General features: G+C 43.8%; 1 protein-coding gene across 1 annotated transcript in view; it reads left to right on the top strand.

Moving 5' to 3' along the window:
* LOC126484914 (band 4.1-like protein 4) overlaps positions 1–21,698 on the top strand; it is a 583,005-nt gene that overhangs the window by 189,470 nt on the left and 371,837 nt on the right. The window contains exon 5 of the mRNA XM_050108514.1: positions 16,897–16,994. Coding sequence (XP_049964471.1) covers positions 16,897–16,994 — 98 coding nt within the window. The remainder of the gene's footprint in view (positions 1–16,896; positions 16,995–21,698) is intronic.

Raw genomic sequence — 21,698 nt, 5'->3', positions numbered from 1 at the left:
TGGAGACTGCAATATCAAGATAGTACAAACTAAAGTCAAGTAAGAGCATTTAAATATCTTGAAAGTACGATCACTGAAGAGTTGACATGTTATCAGGATATGAAAAATTGCACTGCTATAGCGAAGGAGGCATTCAGTAGAAAGAGGAGATTACTAAGTGGGAAACTAGATAAAGGTCTGACGAAAACACTTGGCAAGAGTTTTGTCTCGAGTGTGGCACTCTATGTGGCAGAAACATGGACACTGAGACGAGAGGATAAAGAAAAAGCTAGAAATATTTGTGATGTGGGTATGGAGGAGAATGCAGAGGATAAGGTGCAGGGAAATAGTAACGAAAGAGTGTTGGAGAGGACTGATAAGAGGAAAAGACTGCTGTAGGTTAATAGAAAAAGGAAGAAGTAGTGGATGGGATATTTAGGAGGGAGTGTTTGCTGACAGACGCTTCGCAACGTCTAGTTTGTGGAGCAGATTGAGAGGAAAGAGGAGATACAGGATAGACGCCAAGGGAACAGGAAATTACGCGGACTTGAGGAGGATGGCAGGAAACAAGAAAGCATGGAGAGTTACTATGTGAAAATCTGCCTATTGGCAGAACATTGGCGATGATGATGGTGGTGATAACTAAACTGATGATCTTCTGAGGTTTCTATAGGATGTAGAATAAATTAGATTTGTGAGCAATGAAAAAGTGGAAGTTGGCTGTAGTCATCAGTCGAATTATAAAAATAAGTAAAATCATTCTTAATGTTGTCCACAGCTGGGACGCAGGTTTATACAGTACAACTTGACCTTGAGCTGGGTCATAGACCGTTGTTTCACTTCTGCTTCTATCAACGGCACTATGAGATGCGTATACACTCTTTCATCATTAGGTGCCAGTAAATTATTTTCATAGTTTTCCATGTGTTGTTACATCCATTTCACTTTAGTGTTACAGCAGTAATAGACCATTCTAAAAGTGCATCTAAATTCCAATTAACTGCTCAGAAGACGGAAGGAAGGTTAGACTTTAACGTCCCGTCGACAACGATATCATTAGGGACGGAGCACAAGCTCGGATTCTTTCAAAGATGGGGAAGGAAGTCAGCTGTGTCTTTTCAAACTGCTCAGAGACAAACGCATGTGTAAATGCTATTGCACTACCAGTTTCTTATTAAATTAAATGGATCTTCAACTGTGTTGTTGGTGTTTCATTATGGCAAATATTGACGTTTCACTAAGGCAAATAAGTAGTATCAACAAATGCGTTCAATTATGCATAAATGGGAAGAGAGCAATGGGCCACACGAATTGCATACATTGAATAGAGGCTGTTGTAAGCTGCATTGTAGGAAAAAGATATTTGTTATCTAAGGCACTGCATCGTTTAAAGTAGTTTATTGTTACATTTATTGATAGTTTCTAGGATGTAGGCATTTATCTCATTAAGTTTGCTAATATTTAATCTTTATACACGTACGTTTGCTTAATGAGAAAGAGTATTACTTGGTAGGCTTGTTTTGGTGACAGAAAAATTAATGGTTTTCCAGTAGTAATTCACTTCTCTCTAACGTCTAACATCGTCAATACATCATCATTACACCAAAAGATAATGGCACCGGAGAGCAACTAAAATTTTCTCACATATTCCCTTGGAGCATTATCTATGTATGTATCTGTGGACCAGATCGAGAACGGTATTTATATTTTATTTAATACTACCCACCGCTTTAATAGGCAAGTGGTTCTTACCCCGACTGCGATTGTTCTCAGACAGTAACTGATGTGTGTGCCAAGTTTGCTTGAAATTGATCCTGGGGTTTCGGAGGAGACGTGGAACATACATAGAAGCATGCAAACATACACGCGTTTTTATACTATGTACGAATATCGTTTCTTTTTCATGATCAGCTTTCAACGAAATATAGCCTATACGGTGCCTCTAGGTACTAAGCTAAAGTTGCCAGTTAAAACGTCGAATCCGTCTATTAGTTTTTGAGATTAGCGTGTTCAGATAGACAAAGTTATTTATAAAACTTTGAATCACGATATCTCTTTTACTGTGATTCGATTTTGATGAGCTAAAGCCCTAAAGTATGCTCAAATTACCGCTGAACATGTGTAAAGACAGACACGTGACGGTTTTACGGATTTATTACAAGAATAGAAGCCGGCCGGGGTGGCCTAGCGGTTCTAGGCGCTACAGTCTGGAACCGCGCGACCACTACGGTCACATGGATGTGTGTGATGTCCTTAGCTTAGTTAGGTTTAAGTAGTTCTAAGTTCTAGGGGACTGATGACCGCAGAAGTTAAGTCCCATAGTGCTCAGAGCCATTTGAACCAAGAATAAAAGCGCGAAGGCAAGGTAAAATGTTCTCGGCTTGGTAATGAAAGGAAGTTTTATTATCTTAATGAAATGTGGTGCTGTCGAAAAATATTAAAAATTAAAGGGAAGAGCGAAGTAAAGATTAGGTGAGGAAAGGAGTTTATGAAAGACGTTTACTAGAAAGCAGACATCTGGTACGGCGTAGAGAAATACAGTTTTGCGCTGGAAGTAACAGAGAGGGGGAAACGCACTAGTGGAATATATGAAACGTATTAGAGAGGATGCTGGGTTTGGTAGTTGTATATAGATGAAAAGATTAGTACAACATAAGAGAAGATGGACAGGATCAAACAAGTCAAAAGCTAGCTTTAAAAAACTCAAAAAAGGTATAGAGAGAGAAAAGAGAGGGAGAGAGAGAGCGAGTGAGAGAGAGACAGGCAGAGGAGAAATAAAAGAAAGTGGTGGGTAGACAGAAAGAGAGATAATGGCACTCAATTGCTGCTGTACTGGACCTCTGTGGACAGAAGGCTTTTTCGAGTGCTGCAATGAACGCCGCTACTGGAGCGGCGGTGTTGGTTTCGGGAAAGCGGCCAAAAGCCGACCCCCGCTGGTTACTTGGAATAGGCATGACGCCACTCTTTTTAATAACCGTGGCGCATAAAGCATTCGACCTTCCGAGCCAATAATTAAGAGTCGCGCGTGTGGCAGCGATCAGGGTTCGTTTCCTGGAACCGCACGTAACGCCGCGAAACGAAGTGCCCCGCGGATCGTAACTCGCGCGGCGCCCCTGCGCTAACGACTGTCCTTTTGTTGCCGAGCTAGATTTATCTCCTTCAGACAGTAGACAAGGGCGCTGCAGTGTGCGTGCCCGGCTTCGGAAATTCGCCATCGCCGACGGTGCTCCTCTGCGACCTCGCAAAGCATCTACGGAGGTTGCCGAAGGAGCGAACTTTCGTGGAAGGCTCGTTCCAGACGAGGACGCCGTCATTAACTCGAGCCCGGGGTAATATTCATTACAGTGCCGGCATTCTTCCTGACGACCGTATTGTACAGTAAATAGTTGGAAATTAATTTTCGGGGGTTCATTATTTCGCTCCTATTGTGGCGAGCGGCCTGACAGTGATTGACTGCATGCCGCGACCGCCATTCATCGCACTCAAGTAGGGGCTTGGCCCCTGTGGTGGGGATCGCAGGTGTTGAACTACGATTTCGGGATGAGCAAAACAAATATCACTCCCTCCTCCCCTGCTAGTGACTATACGATTCACGTGTTTAGTAAGCATATAATTATACGTAGCCTTAAAGTAATTGTAAGAGACGATGTTTCCGTCTGAGGATGTTGGTGCAGCGTATAAGCAACGTAGCACGATTCCGAATTGGCTATACAGGGTGTTACAAAAAGGTACGGCCAAACTTTCAGGAAACATTCCTCACACACAAATAAAGAAAAGATGTTATGTGGACATGTGTCCGGAAACGCTTAATTTCCATGTTAGAGCTCATTTTAGTTTCGTCAGTATGTACTGTACTTCCTCGATTCACCGCCATGATTTCATACGGTATACTCTACCTGTGCTACTAGAACATGTGGCTTTACAAGTACGACACAACATGTGGTTCATGCACGATGGAGCTCCTGCACATTTCAGTCGAAGTGTTCGTGCGCTTCTCAACAACAGATTCGGTGACCGATGGATTGGTAGAGGCGGACCAATTCCATGGCCTCCACGCTCTCCTGACCTCAACCCTCTTGACTTTCATTGATGGGGGCATTTGAAAGCTCTTGTCTACGCAACCCCGGTACCAAATGTAGAGACTCTTCGTGCTCGTATTGTGGACGGCTGTGATACAACACGCCATTCTCCAGGGCTGCATCAGCGCATCAGGGATTCCATGCGACGGAGGGTGGATGCATGTATCCTCGCTAACGGAGGACATTTTGAACATTTCCTGTAACAGTGAAGTCACGCTGGTACGTTCTGTTGCTGTGTGTTTCCATTCCATGATTAATGTGCTTTGAAGAGAAGTAATAAAATGAGATCTAACATGGAAAGTAAGCGTTTCCGGACACATGTCCGCATAACATATTTTCTTTCTTTGTGTGTGAGGAATGTTTCCTGAAAGTTTGGCCGTACCTTTTTGTAACACCCTGTATAAGTACCAACATATAGGAAGGAGATTAGTTGACATTCATGTCCTTCCGACGCTTGTGCGTTATATGCGGAAACGTGAACTATGGCGACGTTATTACCAAATGCGTGCAAACACGACCAACGTGCTGTTATTCTATTCTTGGCTCCTGGAGGACAGATCCTGGTAGAAAGGAGAATTTGTGTGGGGCAGGATGTCCATGTAAAACCATCTTGTGGAATGACGCACGAAGTTCTGAGTGCTGCTGCTTCATGATAACGCAAGTCCCTGGATCTCAAATGTCTACGCTGACTCAAGTGGGAGACAATCGAGCATCCACCCTATAGTCTTGATCTCTGCCCATGGGATTATCACGCTTCGGTTCCTTAAAAAAGACAATGAGGCGTCGACGATTGCTGTCGGACGAGGAAAGGCATCAGGCAGCTACGGATCTCTACGCAGCAGGACACAGTGTCTTACAAAACGGATATCTTCAAGCTGGTGCATCGATGGAATGATCGCATCAGTGCTCATGGTGATTCTGGTCTGTATTGGCCTTCGAACGGAAACTTTTGATCGCTCCTTATTGTATTGCGGAAACTCTGTGGTGAGAACTCCTCCAGTCACCCTTTTTCTATAAAGCAGGACGAACGACATGTGAAACTATTACAACAAGGAACAAGAAATTGAAGAGGAAAATGGTGATAGATATGATAATGTGTCTTCCACAGCTCCCAAAGGATCAGCCAAGTGAAATGTTTCTTATGGATGCGGAAAGAGTAAAAAAAGTCTGAAACATGTTTTAATTTCAAAGATAATAATACACTTCTCACAAGACATGTAAATTTACGATATACTTGGGTGCATTTATAATCCTCAGGTTGTTCTAACCGTTTGAAAAAACTCTTACTTCGTTTGGATTTTACGTGAATAACTACGTTTTTTGTGAGCTTTTTTTGAAGGAAACTGCGGACATGCTTTAAACTTACACAAATCGGTTCAAATTTTGTACGAATTTTGTACGAAGGTAGATACATGGATAAAGCCTAAATGAATTTTTTATCTAATAATCTTCGTCTATTGTCGAGATACGATGTTTTAAAGTCGAGCTAAATACAGAACGTCAAATTAGTCCTTACTGATTGGAATGCGCATAAACGATTTAAAGTGAATCAAGTAAATAAAGAAATCCATTTTAGAATAAAATTGAAAATTTACTTTCAAAAATTTGGGTTCATTTGCATTTTACGTGCAAAACCACATTTTTGTAAGTCTTTTTTGGTCCGACAACTCTATATTTCACAGTCGTGCGAACCGATTCAAATTTTGTAAGAAGGTAGACAAATGCATGTAATTAATGGGCAGTATGTTGTTTTATGAAAGCTTTGTCCGTTTCCACGATATAAGCGACACAGTTCGACAGACAATAAAACAACTCTATGCCAGATCTGCCGTCGCCCGAATTAGTAAAAATCTACAGCAGTTGCCAAGCTGTGGCTGTCTAATGTCAAAATTACGGTGGAGTTAAATTTGGGAACCAGAGTGAAAAATGCTCTCATAATAGCACAAAAAGGGCGAATATATCCTGGGCAGAATTAGAGATGTAAAAGAAGGTAACAAGTTTTCCGACTTGTCTGGTAGCTTCAAAGATGTTTAAATCAAAATATCTTGATATATTCGCGCTTTCTTACGATTTAACCCTATTTCCCCAGCGCAGTAGCTCTCCTAGGCGAAAGGTGTTGGTAGTGCGTCTTGCAATTTACAGGCTTAAGTCCTCGCCAGCCACAGCAAAAACCACACAGGGTGAGTCAGAAAGAATACACAGTTTTGGAATGACGATTTGTTGAGATAACTTACAGAATCTGTAGAAGAGTCATTGTGTCGCAAAAAACTTCAAGTTTCAAGTAAAAGTGGCAAGTATCATTTTCGTTCGATGTGACCACCATCTGCGATGCGGCAAACATTGCAAGTCCCTGTCTCTCAAATGTCTACGCTGACTCAAGTGGGAGACAATCGAGCATCCTCCCTATAGTCTTCCCACACTCGTTGCAGCAAATCGGGCGTAACTTGTGCAACATCAGCGTAGATTCGATTCTTCAGGTCAGCGAAATTGTTTGGTAGGGGAGGAACATACACACGGTCTTCAATGAAACCTCAGAGGAAGGAATCCAGTGGTGTCAAGTCAGGGAAGCGAGGTGACCGTGCTAGTGGCCTTTCTCGGCCAGTCCACCGACCTCGGAAGCGATTATTGAGGAAACTTCGAACTTCCGTCAGGAAATGAGGTAGTGTACCGTCTTGCTTTAATAAACTATACCATCTCGATCATTTTCGTCGATCTGTGAAATTAAAAAGTTTTCAAGTATATCCAAACAAAGTAACAGAATCATCAACACGCAGACGACCTTGTGATTTCTCTTGTCGTAGTGAACAACCCGTCTCAACAAAGTTTTTGTTCCAAGAGTAAATTGTGGGCCTGTTTGGAGGTACTTTGCGTATTCGGTATTAAATTAATGCCTAGCAGCTGCTGTAGAGTTCGTTTCATGAAATCAAAACACACAGCGAGCATGCTCCGCACCAGTGAAAGCAACCATTTTTATTGTCCACTACGCTGCTTAAGGTTGTTTGCTACAAAACGACACGTGTATTGATTCTGTAAGTTATCTCAATAAATATCTATATCGTTCCAAAGTTGTAAAGTCCTATTTGACTCAGCCTGCAAAATATCATCTGGCGAAAAGAATTAAAGTAATAGCTATTTGGGGGGGGGGGGGGGGCGGCGGCTGGATGCTTTATATTATGTGATATGGGTACTAAAACTAACAAGTAAAAAAAGCACGAATATGTCAAGATGTCTCTGAAGGTACCAGATAAGTCGAAAAGCAGGTCCCGTTCCTTTAAATCGCCAACTCTCCCAGGACACATTCGCCTTTTTCTTATTGTGGTACCAGCAATTCTCGTTTTGGTTACTGTACAGCTGTCTGAGTTTGGGGAGTGCAAAGCTTATTTGTTGATGCATGTTGAGATGCACAGCCTGATGAAGCTGTGGCAGGTACTTGTCCCGCTAGTGCGGAATGTGTCCGCAGACAGCTGTCGGAGCGGGTGCCTGCTGGCAGCGCGAGTGTTCTCGGCCGTGTCCCTGATTCGTGGGAACCACCTCTCCGCGCCTCGCCGGCACAGACTGCCGCTGGCCAATTACACGTGGCACAGTGCTCCACGGGCATTCCTCAGCCTACCTCCGCCCCCGCCCACACCACACGCCCCCGTAAATTATACCGCCCGCTCCCCAGCGGCAGCACATCCCACAGGCCTGCATTCCGAAGAAGGGAAATCATTAGCTGCTGCCAGTCTAGGAGGCCTACAAACAACACTGCAGTAACGTCTTCGTACTCGTTTCGTTTTCGTATAAAGTTCGCAAAGTAATTAATTCTGTTCACTGTACCGAAGCTGATAACCCTTCTGAGTAATAAATATTGTTGTAATCATCTGTTATGAGTACCTGTTTGAGAAAAATGTTATACATGCAATTGCGACTGCAAAGGGCTACGTACTCGTATATTGCTTTCTTCCGTTTGCGTTCCGGTACATACAGTATCTACATGTGCTGTGAGGAAAAACGGTTCGGTTACGAATAACTGTTGAAAAAATTGGAAATTGCTGGTAAGTTCCTATCGGACCAAGCTGCCGAGGTCATCGCTTTCTAGGCTTACACACTACTTAATCAAACTTAAACTAACTTACGCTAAGGATAACACACACACACACACACACCGATGCCCAAGGGAGGATTCGAACCTCTTAACTAGTTCTAAGTTCTAGGGGACTAATGACCTCAGAAGTTGAGTCCCATAGTGCTCAGAGCCATTTGAACCATTTGATTCGAACCTCCGACGGAAGAAGCCGCGCGAACCGAGGCAAGGCGCCAAGACCACTCGGCTACCCCGCGCGGCTAACTGTCGAAGACAGTGAAGACATATCGTAGCGGTTGCTAATGTGGCGCGTGTCGTTTGAGGTTAGATACAGAGAAATATTTTTTTATTTTTTAACTAACTGTTTAATGAATGTTAGAAGATAAATGTGACAAAATGGTGTAAAAAAGTCGTTTTATGTTCACGCCTGCTTGACACCGGGGACGTTACAGACGGAGCTCAGCTCGGATTGTTTCGAAGATGGGGAATGAAATCGACCGTGCCTTTTCAAAGAAAGCATCAAGGCATTTGCCGGAAGCGATTCATGGAAACCTAAATCTGGATAGTCGGATGCGTTTTTGAACCGGTCTTCCTCCCAAGTGCGAAACCATTTTGCTGGCCACTACGCCCCCTCGATCAGTACACCAGTTAAGGAGTCAGCGTCTTAGGCTTTGGATAACAGCGGTTCTTCCCCGAGCACACTACACTTGATTATCAGGCGGCAGATGGGAACCTCTTACAACTGAATAACAAAATAAAATTTACCAAATCCTGCGTAAACGGACCCCGTATTGGATGGGATAAATCCTAGCGGAAAGAAGAGGACTGAGTTGTATTCGTGGTGAGCTGCAAGGGTTGGACAAAAATATGGAAACAGCAAAAACACAATGCATTATCATGCCTAATACGATGTAGGGAACCCGTTGGGGCCCGCATCTCGTGGTCGTGCGGTAGCGTTCTCGCTTCCCACGCCCGGGTTCCCGGGTTCGATTCCCGGCGGGGTCAGGGATTTTCTCTGCCTCGTGATGGCTGGGTGTTGTGTGCTGTCCTTAGGTTAGTTAGGTTTAAGTAGTTCTAAGTTCTAGTGGACTTATGACCACAGCAGTTGAGTCCCATAGTGCTCAGAGCCATTTGAACCATTTGAACCCGTTGGGATTCAAAACAGATTCCAGTGATCCCCGAATGGATAAATAATACAAGTCCCGTATGTGTGAATTTCTAAGGGACCAAACTGCTGAGGCCATCGGTCCCTAGACTTACACGCTACTTAAACTAACTTATGCTAAGAACAACACACACACCCATGCCCCAGGGAGGACTCGAACCTCCAGCGGGAGGGGCCGCGTAGTCAGTGACATGCCGCCTCAAACAGCGGGGCCATCTGCGCGGCAAGTCCTGTATGGTTTCATACCATTCTTCCTACAAGATAGTTGCCAGTTCTGGTAACGATGATGGAAGTGGATAGCGATCACGTAGCCTTCTCTCCAAAGAAGACGCCAAAGGCACAAAAAATTGAAATGTGGTAACCATGGTGGCCCGGAGAGGTGCAATAACTCACCTTCGCTCTCACAAAAGCAGTACTGGAAGATGCGAGCTGTGTGAACGGGGCCCATGCCTTCTTGGAACACAGCATCACCGTTGAGGAACAAACACTGTACAACAGGATGGATCTTCTAAACCAAAATGGATAAATAATCCTAGGCAGTTATGCGACCTTGCGGATTAAACGTGGGATCCGTGAAATACCACAGTATGGCTTACCAGATCATCACCCGAACACTTGCTGTGTTTCATTTTTGGGATGTAAAGTTGGCCAGAAGTTGGAAAAAGTGGAAAACAACACTAACCTGACGAAATGTCATCCTTCCACAGCTACATAGTTCAGGTTTTATGGCTTCAGTAGCACGTTCTCCTGTTACGGGCATATGTATCACTGATGAGCGCTTTGTGATTTCCAGTTCGCCTTGCCATTCTCTGCTTATGGAGATCCATTCGTGTTGATTTGGTGCTGACAGAGCACGCGAGTGCGACATTTAGTTCTGGAGTGACTTTTGCCTCTGTCGTTCTGTTATTTTTCGTTAAATGCTTTGCAATGACCGTACTCCACTATCACTCAACACACACGTTTGTTTGCGTTGTGACTTAACGAATGATTGTTTTCCGATTTCCCTGTATGTGGTATAAAACTTCGATAGTGTACTCTCTTGAAACACCAAACACTTGGGCTACGTTAGTTACGGAAGCGCGCACAATACGAGCACCAACAATCCGCCAGTGTTCGAATGCACTGAGCTCCGATATAACACTCTCACAAGTACACATAACGCTGCTCTCACCGCGACTGACACTTGCAACGTACTGAGGAACACAGGTACCTTTCGTCGTCAAATACAACAACGCAACATGCAGGCTTGGGTATCATCTGCATTTACGTTCAGGCATGTATTTCTCGTGGTGTTTACATATTTTTGTCCAACCACATTATTATCGAAGTATGATACGAAATCGCGGTGAAAAAAACTTTTATTTATCGATGAATTCATGCGTGTGTGGCAGTGAAGTCATACCTGCTTTGAGTGACTGTATTTGCCATATACAGATGAATGTATAGATTAATAAACGTTCTTCTTCTCATCATTACTTATTACACCTCGGTTACACATTGCCACGAATGTGTCGTTATTGTTATTGTTTTCGTTACTGAAGGAACACAACTCGTTCTGGCAATACAAGTGGAAAATTAGGAAAACGGGTGAAGAAATTTGATGCGAACGCTGTACTAACGGACATCTAGTCCGGCGTCTTAGTAAGTTGCGCCAACGCCGCTTCTCGAAAATGCGGGTTCGGTAGTTTTGTTACAGTGCACAAATAATGCAGTAAATGGTAGGAGTACTGTTAGTATTGGTAGCACTGGTAGAAAAAGACGCATAAATTAGTTTGTGAGAGAGAAACTGGTAGCTAACGACTGCTGTTTGTTGTTTTCTTGTTTTGCACATAACTAGAACGGTATATCGTTAGTGTTATTCGATTGTTATTTTATATCTTTTCAAAATATAATTTGCATTTTACAAGTAAGTCAGTTGATCGCTTAACATCTGCGCTTTTGTGTAACCAATACAATTAATTTTGACGCAGACACCGTTTATATGCACAAACATAAAAATTTACGTAATTACTTATGTTATTTCGTACTCGGTAGAATGTTCTTCGTCACGATCAGAGACAGGAGTTTCTTGTTATGATCTACGAGTGGGAAAGTTGTTTATGAATAACCGAAACGTATGTTATATAAGCTCGGCAAAATATAGAAGCAATATCTGGTATGTTTTTGTTCTGCGTTATTTTTATATTACCTTTTTTTTTCTTTTGAGGAAATTGCTTTTTCGAGCGCTATAGATTTATTGTTTTCTGTTTTTACCGTAACTTCCCTCTGTTTCACGTTACAAATCACTTGATACGCTTTATTTTTACTTTGTATTGTATTACACTGAAGTGGGAGCCTAGAAACGACGGAGAGGATTCGTCCCCACCGTAGTCTCTGTGGTACACAACCCGTCACCCCTCCGCGGTCCCAGACCGAACCAAGGGTTATTGTGCGGTTCGGACCCCAGTGGGCACCCACCCCCCTTGCCCTCCGGGAACGTCTCACACCAGACGAGTGTAATCCCATTGTTTGCGTGGTAGAGTAATTATGGTGTACGCGTACGTGGAGACTGCGCAGCAATCGGCCACATAGTGTAACCTAGGCAGAATAAGGAGAATCAGTTCGCATTTGCCAACGCTGATGGAAAACCGCCTTAAAAACCATCCACAGACTGGCCGGCACACCGGACCTCGACACTAATCTGCGGGGCGTATTCGAGCGGAGGACCGGCACGCCTTCGTGCCCGGAAAGCAGTGCGTTAGACCGCACGGCCACTGGGAAGGCTTTTTATTACTTTACAAAAACGTTCAAATGTGTGTGAAATCTTATGGGACTCAACTTCTAAGGTCATCAGTCCCTAAGATTACAGCCGGCCTGAGTGGCCAAGCGGTTCTAGGCGCTTCAGTCTGGCACCGCGTGACCGCTACGGTCGCAGGTTCGAATCCTGCCTCGGGCATGAATGTGTGTGATGTCCTTAGGTTAGTTAGGTTTAAGTAGTTCTAAGTTCTAGGGGACTGATGACCTCAGATGTTAAGTCCCATAGTGCTCAGAGCCATTTTGAACGTGAGCTTACACATTACCTAACCTAAATTATTCTAAGGACAAACACACACACCTATGCCCGAGGGAGGACTCGAACCTCCGCCGGGACCAGCCGCACATTTACTGACTGCAGCGCCTCAGAACGTTCGGTTAATCCCGCGCGGCTCTACTTTACAGACAGGAGAACAACTATACAGAACAAAAATATTCCGTAGATCATGCGGCTAATTATAATCCTCACTCTGTTTCTAGACAGTTCACCGATTCCGGTTTCTAGGGTAATCTAACAGGACCTTGATTGCATACACAAACAAAGCGCTCGAAATGAAGTAACGCTCGATGGCTATACAACAGACCAAACGTACAGATAATGCGTTTACGAGATTTTTAACCGACCAAGGCTTACTTATAACAGTCTCCGGTAGCCTACGTTAGTTTTAAAACTCTACTCATAATACTTCGAACCTTCTGAACTTCTCAGAAAGGCCTGAGAAGCGCATCCTTCTAGAGCAGCATTCGTTATATGTAAATATGTACTACAGTCGTGCAAAGGATGAGCAGATTCGGTGACCCGTTGGGCGTGTACTTCCGTCGTAAAACAATTGAGTTGTCCTTTGTACTGATTATGAAATCTCATTCTGTCACACAGACTGCTCAGATTTGCTTTTATTTGGGAACAAATCCTAATCGTAGCTTGCACGACTCGATATTTTTGTTGTTTTATATATCTCGATGAAAAAGAACACCTCGCGAAGCGGCTCCTGAGTGCACGCCGTCACTGGTGATTATCTCGAGGATCTGTCACAGCGCTGCGTCAGCGGCGCTGCTCCGCGTTCGAGCCTGGTGTTTATGGACACGCCGCTAACATCGGCGATGCCCGTCCAGGCCATGGAGCGCGTGCCGCGGCCAGTCCCCACGCGCGCTGCGCGCTGCCCACGGCCCGTCCCGTCCCTCTAACTCCTGTAATCGGTGGGTCGGAGGGCGCCCGCCGGCACAGATAGAGGGCGCACCACACCACAGCACGCTACGCTACGCCACGCCACGCAACGGCCGGCTTGTGCGGTGTCTGCTGACAAGGCCGGCGCGCCGCGGCGCTCGCCCACGAGCCTGCTAACGCCAGCGCCCGCTCTGTGCCCCGAACAGCCGTATAATAGCGGCCGCTGAATAAAACCTCGCCGCGGAGTGAATACCGCAATTTGCCTCCGCTTACACACGTGTAAGATATTGTACGAGCCCACAAAGCCCCACCGTCCAGGTACGCACGTAATTTCAAAATATCAATCTAAACCCGTATTCGATGAAAGGAATTACAATTTTTATTTCGTAATCTCCACGCTGAAAATTTATATTATCACGTAATATTCACCGCAAAATATGCAGGAATGGTTCCCGTGGCTCAGTTATCGTCCTTAAATTCTATTACGATCCATTCTTCCTCTATTCGTTAAAATTGCAGGCCATCACATATTTTGCTGTCAGTATCACGCAACCGGCAAAAAAGTATTGAATAACCAATGATTGTTCTATAATCAAGCTCCTACTACTCATTTATTTTTTCGTTTCTTTGTTCATTTCTCCATTTCATAAAACTATCACTCGGTGTGGAGTAGGTATTACATCGAACAGCACGAGCATGGCAACCTTCGTTTATAAATAGAGTAGGAAAAACTTTCAGAAAATATTGTAAGTAGAGATATCCAAATCGCTGCTATGTTTAGAGTATTCAGTGCTTTATTTGTTTGCTATAGGCCTATTTCGGCAACACTGCCGTTTTCTAGCTGCCTGCGGGTAATACACTTTTAAGGCAAAATATTATGACCACCTGCTTAATATCTTCTTTGCTCGTCTTTGGAAGGAAATATGCCCACATCACGGACTCTGTGTATCAGTGGTCTGACGGTTTGTTGGTAGGTTTGTGGAGGCATGTGGCATTAGATGTCTACGCACAGGTCATGAAATTAGCATAAATAACGGGCCGATGACTTTCGTACGCAGTGATGGCGCAAGATAGGATTTACGTCTGGCGAATTTGGTCGCCGAGACATCAACGTGAGTTCGCTATATCGCTCCTCAAATGACTGTAGCAGGGTTCTGGCTCAGAGACACGGCCATTGTACTGCTCAAAGATGACATTGCCGTCGGGGAAGACATCAAACATGAAAGCATGCAGGTGGTTCGCAGCTGTCAGCGTATCTTCGATTACTACCACAGGTCCCATGCAAGCGCACGAAAATGTCACCCATAGCATAATACTGCTCCCATCAGGTCACCTATAGTTCACATCTACTTGTGAGGATTACGAGTTTGATGATATTTATACGATTTATCCTATACTGTATTAGTACAGATTTTAGATGAAGCAGTACTCAGGGACCAGGTCGAAAGTACACATTCAAGTTGTGGTCCTGTGCATGTGGATATAACGACGTCTAAGCAATGTTTTGCAAACTCATGCTCCTGAGCGGACTTCTGGGGTGCTGCTCAAATTTCAGGTGTATAGCAGATATTTCAAACAGTCTCGAAGTATCTGGGGTAAACTACCCACGTCATTGGAGTGATTCACTCGGCTTCCAGCCTGTAGGCCACCAACTAAGCTTAGGAGGTTGGTTCAAATGGCTCTGAGCACTAAGCGGTCATCAGTCGCCTAGAACTTAGAACTAATTAAACCTAACTAACCTAAGGACATCACACACATCCATGCCCGTGGCAGGATTCGAACCTGCGACCGTAGCGGTCGCTTATCAGGAAGTAGCACCACTTTGAAATCTTATCAAGATCTGACTGAATATTTTTACATCTTTTTTTCAGTACTTCATAGTACATTGTTGTTCATTTGCAAAGGGTCTGATGTTACTGTTGATACCGTCTGCCAGGTCACTGATATGCAACATAACCAGCAAGGATCACAACACCTTTCCTGTCGATGACTTTCCATCTCAGATAATATGCTGCGTGCTCCCTACCAAGAACTACTTGGTCCAGCCACAAATTTCGTTTGATGTGGTATATGATGGTACTTCGGCTAATAGTTTTTGCTTTCCTGTTAAGCGCTTTTCAGAAGTGAAAAAATACCAGATCTACCTGTCCCTTGTTACATGTCATTTACAATCTATGCAACCTTAATCCCTGTAGAATAATTGCCGGCCGCGGTGGTCTAGCGGTTCTAGGCGCTCAGTCAGGAACTGCGCGACTGCTACGGTCGCAGGTTCGAATCCTGCCTCGGGCATGGATGTGTGTGATGTCCTTAGGTTAGTTCGGTTTAAGTAGTTCTAAGTTCTAGGGGACTGATGACCACAGATGTTAAGTCCCATAGTGCTCAGAGCCATTTGAACCATTGTAGAATAATTTGAATACTTATTTATTTCTTGCTGCTGACAAATAAAACCTGCACTCTCTTATATCTAATGCAGATTATATATTACAAATTGTAACTGTACAAGTATTAAAATATGCATTCACATAAATTTGGTGTTGAATAAATTTGATACAGCTAAAATAATCTATTTTAAGATTTAACTAAATGCACCATCTTATATATATTAGTTTATTGCTCGCTGTTTCGCTTGCCTAGTCTCTATGGCTTGCAGAGATATTTTTTGTTTTTATTTAATCGAATTTTTATGTTGTTCACAAACTGCAACACCTTCTAAGTTTCTCACTTAATTAAGGCCATAAAGCATGGTCTTTTTCGAATTTACTTCTGATCAAAAAGAGGTTCTGGTAGCTGGAGATCAAACATTTTTATCATTCTTTTTGCGTTCTTGAGGAAATAATTCGATAGCCGCTTTCATCCCCTAACAAACATTGCTTTATATTTAACCGAGAAGTGTTGCTTAAAAATTTTCATCACCTACCGCACTCCCGTAGGGGTTGAATTTCCAGAAACACTGCAAAGCGTATTTTTTTTTTATTCTGCACAAGAAATCAAGTACCAGTTATCATAGATGTAGCCTTAAAAACCTTTAGTAGCTCTTTAGTAATTATTTATTTTCAAAAAACTTCGACCCATTATTTTACCCCCTTAGTGGCTGAATTTCCAAAAATTCTGAATCACGTATTCTTTTTCATTTTCTGACTGAGAAACTAAATAACAATTTTCGTAGTTCTAACTTCAAAATTCCCTTAATAGCGACATACTTTCAAAATGCCTTTCATCACCTATTTCGCACCCTTAGGATGGAATTTCGGACAATCCCTTCACAAACGATGCTTACAAAACGGTGCCTACAGTATGAGATCCACACCCTCTACAAACTTCAGGTTTCTGTCCTTAGCGGTTTTGGGCTGGGCGATGATGATTCAGTGAGTCAAGACATTGACTTTTATAAATAGAGGTTATGGCCTGGTATTGCTGGACCATCTGATGCTTTGGCATGACATACTATACTTCAAGAAAAACAAAGTACAACTCCTGCACTGTAGCTATAAACTATTTTACTGTAAAGGAACAATGAATTACTCTGTCCAGTGTTACAGTGTCGAATCCGTTTCCTTACTACGAAATTATTTTATTTGAGTGAGAGTGAGATGACGAAACTGGTGTTTGTCCAGACAGGCGTTGACGAGCTGGCTGTTTGTCCGTGTTGCAGGTACCAGTTCTTCCTGCAGGTGAAGCAGGACATCCTGCAGGGCCGGCTGCCTGTGACGTTCGACCTGGCGGCCGAACTGGGCGCCTACGTCGTGCAATGTGAGTACCGCCGCCGGCACTTGCTGCTGCTGCTGCTGCTGCTGCTGCCAGCTGCTCGCTCTCGCCACGCCTCCGTCTGCACTTAACACCCATTGGTGTGACTGGGGCAACCAGGGTATTCTTGCACTCTGCCACAACTCCCTCTCTCCTATCTATCTTTTGTTTTGTTTAATTGTCACCGCTGCCTAACAGACTTTTTTGTTTTTTCTTCTTTTTTTATGATACAAATTCAAAATATATAAAACACACAGTCCAAAGTCCCACTGCTTGCAACAGTACCGCGGTTCCGTCTTCATTACTGCATTGCCTATCAATAAAAAGCCATGATAAGCAAAACGTTGCGTTGGTTCCTGTGTAATGAGAGGGCTCCGTCTAGTAGGTGATAAAAATCAAGGGCGTCTCTGTACCGTGGAGAGCTTTTATGCAACTGTTGCTCAGCACAGTCCAATACGAACGTCCTCATGATTTCCTTTCATACATCTCCGCCCCCTTCCTCTTTTAGCAAACTCCAACCTTCCCTTCTTCCTCCCCCCTCCCACTTCGTCCTTCCTTTTCTCCTTTTCTTCTGTATCTTTTTTTTTCCTCACAAAACTGCGTCCTCACGGAAAGGGTGCCCAGGGCACGCGCACGATCTATGACTCCCTGTTTACGCCACTGCTTACGATTTTACTGTTGGTGTACGTCTTCATGCAGTGAATGTTAACTCCTAGATTATCTGAATGATTTTTTTCGAAATGGTGTGGAATGACTCAGTTTAAAGTGTGTGTATACATGATTAGCTACAACAATCATCATATTTTTCAGTCCTACTCGTTGAAGATCCTACTAAAAAATAATTTCTTTGGATTCACAAATTATCATCAGCTTCACTGATAAGACCTCTTGATGAACATTTTGATATACAAAATCTTTAGTGCTGAAGCTAAATAAGCGTCTCGTCCGGCTAAACGTGTTAATCGAGCTACAAGCATAAAGTGTTCCGCTTCTCAGACCTTATTCACCATCAGCGACGATCCTTCAGAAGGCACAACGTAGTCGACGCCAGTCTTTCAAATATTATTCACACTTTCTCGAACTGTAACCCTGGCTAATGATTCCCTGTCCCTGTATGCTGTATTCATGTAGACAAGAGCGACTATATAATATATACCGTTTTAAAAGTGTAGGTTGTGGTCTTAAGCGTTCTGCCCAACATTTTATCTCCGCTGCTTCGAAAAAGTAATACTTCTGACACAAACTTGAAACGATCACATATAACACGTTGAAAGAAGAGCAGATAGAAATTGATGCTACAGATGCGTCTAAAATCATTATCCACAACCTGTTCGTCAGATGATCGTGTTTACCGAATTGGCTATGCGACAGACGACAGACACCTGACGCCCATGATAAGAAACTGGTTTAGTTAACACCACCTTTACAGAATAGGTGCCACAGCACCCTCCTGATTGGCTCAGTTTCTTCACTCACATACTCTTTCCCTGTAACCAGTTAAGTAACTTTGTGCGAAAGAGTAAGCGTGGTGAAACATTAGTCTCATGCACTTAGTAAGAGATTATAGCTTGCAGATATAACTGAGTTTATATTCACTTGGAGAGTTACTGTATCATTCGAAGGTCGCTCAGGCGATGCATGTATGTGTTTTTAATCTTTACCTTATACGCCATGGTATAACGAGCAGACTGTAACGACTTCACTTCGGAGCGAATCAATGTATTTGTACAACTGTGTAGCTATTTTTAATTTCCATAATTAAAAATAATTGTACACATTACCTGTTTCCATGGTGATCTTTGATCAGTTGCGATCTACTCTGCACGTACACCTATGAAATAACATACCAAATTCCATAAAAATAAACATAAATTGAAGGTTTTACAGGGAACGATACTAAAACAATCTCGGCTGTTTAAGCCGTCGCTTCTATTAAAGTATTCGAATTACTGGTTTCTCGAAGTGATTAACCTCTGAGAATTTAAACATATATCCGCACATCCTTACATTGTCTCAGGAAATGGGAGACAAACGTTAATCAGGCACTTATACATCAAGCCACGGCCTAAAATGCAAAAACCGTACATGACCCGTGAAGTATACAAGCTTTTGTTGTGTGGATACCTGTCCTTCATCGAAGAGCAATTTCTTCATGCAGTGAACCACAGCCGTGAATTTCTTAAAGACAATGTCATGGTTCCACCTTGGCTGTTACTTAATTAACCAGTATTTGCTTCACTATGTTTTGCATGATTGACCAATTTCGGCCTTATAGACCATTTTCATTATCAATAACATGTAATATATCTGACTGTAGCTCTCGAGCATTGCGAATAATGCTGAAACTGGCCGATCGTACGAAACGTAGTATATTGTGTAAATTGAAGGTCGAGAGGGGAGGGAGGGAGCTGCGTCGGGTCTTCATGCGGAATCAGCGACGATGAGTGAAAAATGTGTGCCAGACCGGGATTCAAACTCGTGATCTCCTGCTGACTAGGCATGGGCGTTAACCACTGCGCCACCCGGACACAGTGTTTATCGCAGTTTCGTGGGCTATTTCGGCACGCCTCCCAGCCGAGCTACATACTCATCTGGTGCCACCTATTCGGAATACCCGTCCATGTCCTCCAGGATCGCTACTCTGAGATTCGTAATCGTGCATCTGCACTGAACGTGGTGGATCCACTGCCCATCGAGGCAAATCAGTTATATGAATGCGTGGTGTCTGTTCTTTCGAATACGTCCACGCGTTCTTAGAAATGTAGTATAGTAAATACTTGTTAATTCACTAGCAGCCGATGTGTAACCAAGACAAAAACTTCACCGAAACATCATGGGCACTCTGCCAGTTCTCTTTCTTCTCCTTTTTTTTTTTTCGTCTGTACAAGTAATGAAGTGAGGTCATTTCCACATTTTTAGTTTTTAAGATATTTATCACTGTTTGGATACTCAACTTATTACAAGACTCAGAGAGACAAAACGGAAACGTACGTTGCTGGCAAGCAAAGTTTCTGCAGTTCCAGGGCCGCCGCGCAAATCGGACACAGGATAAGCAAGTGGCTGCATTGCCGGTTTTCCATCTCTCCAATTTTCGATCCTGAGAAAAGGAAATATGCAGTGTACGTTTCCACGATCCTGCGACCTGATGTGAAAACGTCTGGATGGATACATGTTCGTAGAGTGCGTTTACCCGGAGGTTCGTCAGTTCTTGTATTCAGTTTCCGCAGCTAGGCCTCCCGTTTCGAAACCTGTCCACGCCAATGCTTTCTCGCGCGGGAATGACCCCTCTAGCTGCACTCAACGGTACAACTCCCTATTTCACCGTCACTGATTCGGTCCACGTACGCTGCTAGTTAATAAGAGCGTGCTCTGCATGACGCGAAGCCGCGTTGCGACGACTAGCCATTTACGGCAGAACACGCTCAACCGGGCGATAGCTGACGCTAATGCTTCCCAAGTACGACAGTCATTACTCTCGCAGTACAAGCGCTCAATACTCCAGATTGTACGCGGCTTTGTGATTCGATATGAGTGTTACAGATATTTACGTGGAGGAGCGGTGTAACTCTGAGAATAGGCGCGCCGCTGATACTCCTGCAGCTCTCTGCCCCACCGCCTCCTGCCTGTGACGCAGACTGTGCATCAGCCACCGCGGCAATAAACGCGACAGTGCGGGGCGTTTGTTATTTGCACGCGCGACTTTTAGCTCGCCACTAACGACTAGCAGGAGTGGGTCGCTCGTAAAGTTCAGGGGGACGGAGGACAGCGGAACGGCAAGTCCCTCCATCTTAACGTATTGCGAGGAGAATTGTTTCCTTGCTTTCTTATGCCAGTGGTTCGAATGCAGTAGTGCAGCGCGTTCCGTGGAGTTCTAAAACCACTATCACTCAGAAAACTGTACATATTCAGAACGCAGCGAGTTTGAAAGAGTCAGTGCTTTCTACAGCGTTCAGATATTAGGCAGCGTAGTAAACCAGTATTTATTTCAGTGTGACTACGTCTTTTGAAAATCGGTCGCGTCATCCTCCTTGTCGTTGCGGTTCCACACGTCCTCTAGCCCAAGGAAACAAGCAAAGAGTGAGAAAGAAGTACCAGAGCTACTCTGAACAGCATCGCATGTGGACATTGTGGGGAATTTTGTTTCTGAACCTGTAGAAAGCGACTGCGTAACTTCGGCTAGCCGAACACGTCCACCCTCCGACCCAAATCTCCATATGCCACACACTGTAGAGTAGTGTTCCCTGTCCTTTATTCCTCTTCGCTCAATTTCTCTTCGCTCGCAGCCTTACTGTACTCCCGCGGGAGGTCGGACATTATTGCGCATCTGCACTGAAAGATCGATATGGCATCAGGCGCATATGTGACGAGGGCTGTTCTTTAAGTAAGGTCCTATCGGTCGTGAAATGGAAACCACAGTGAAAATCAAAATATTTTTATTTGCAGTAGCTACTTTTCTACATAGTCGCCGCTCCGACTTAGACGTTTGTCGTAACATTGCACCAACTTTCCAATACCCTCGTCATAGAAGGCAGCAGCGTGTGCTTTCCACCAATTCTATACGCTAATCTTCAGCATGTTACCTGAGCCACAAAGTTGTCTCCATAGCCAGCAGTTCATGCGAGCAGAGATAAAAATCAGAGGGAGCGAAAAAAAAAATTTTTTTTAATGTTCAAAAGTGTGTTAAATCGTATGTGACTTAATTGCTAAGGT

Source organism: Schistocerca serialis, chromosome 6 (genome assembly GCF_023864345.2).
Source record: "Schistocerca serialis cubense isolate TAMUIC-IGC-003099 chromosome 6, iqSchSeri2.2, whole genome shotgun sequence".
Classification (NCBI taxonomy): Eukaryota; Metazoa; Arthropoda; class Insecta; order Orthoptera; family Acrididae; genus Schistocerca; species Schistocerca serialis.
The sequence above is the reverse complement of the archived record's forward strand: the minus strand, read 5'-3'. Positions and strand labels throughout refer to the sequence as shown.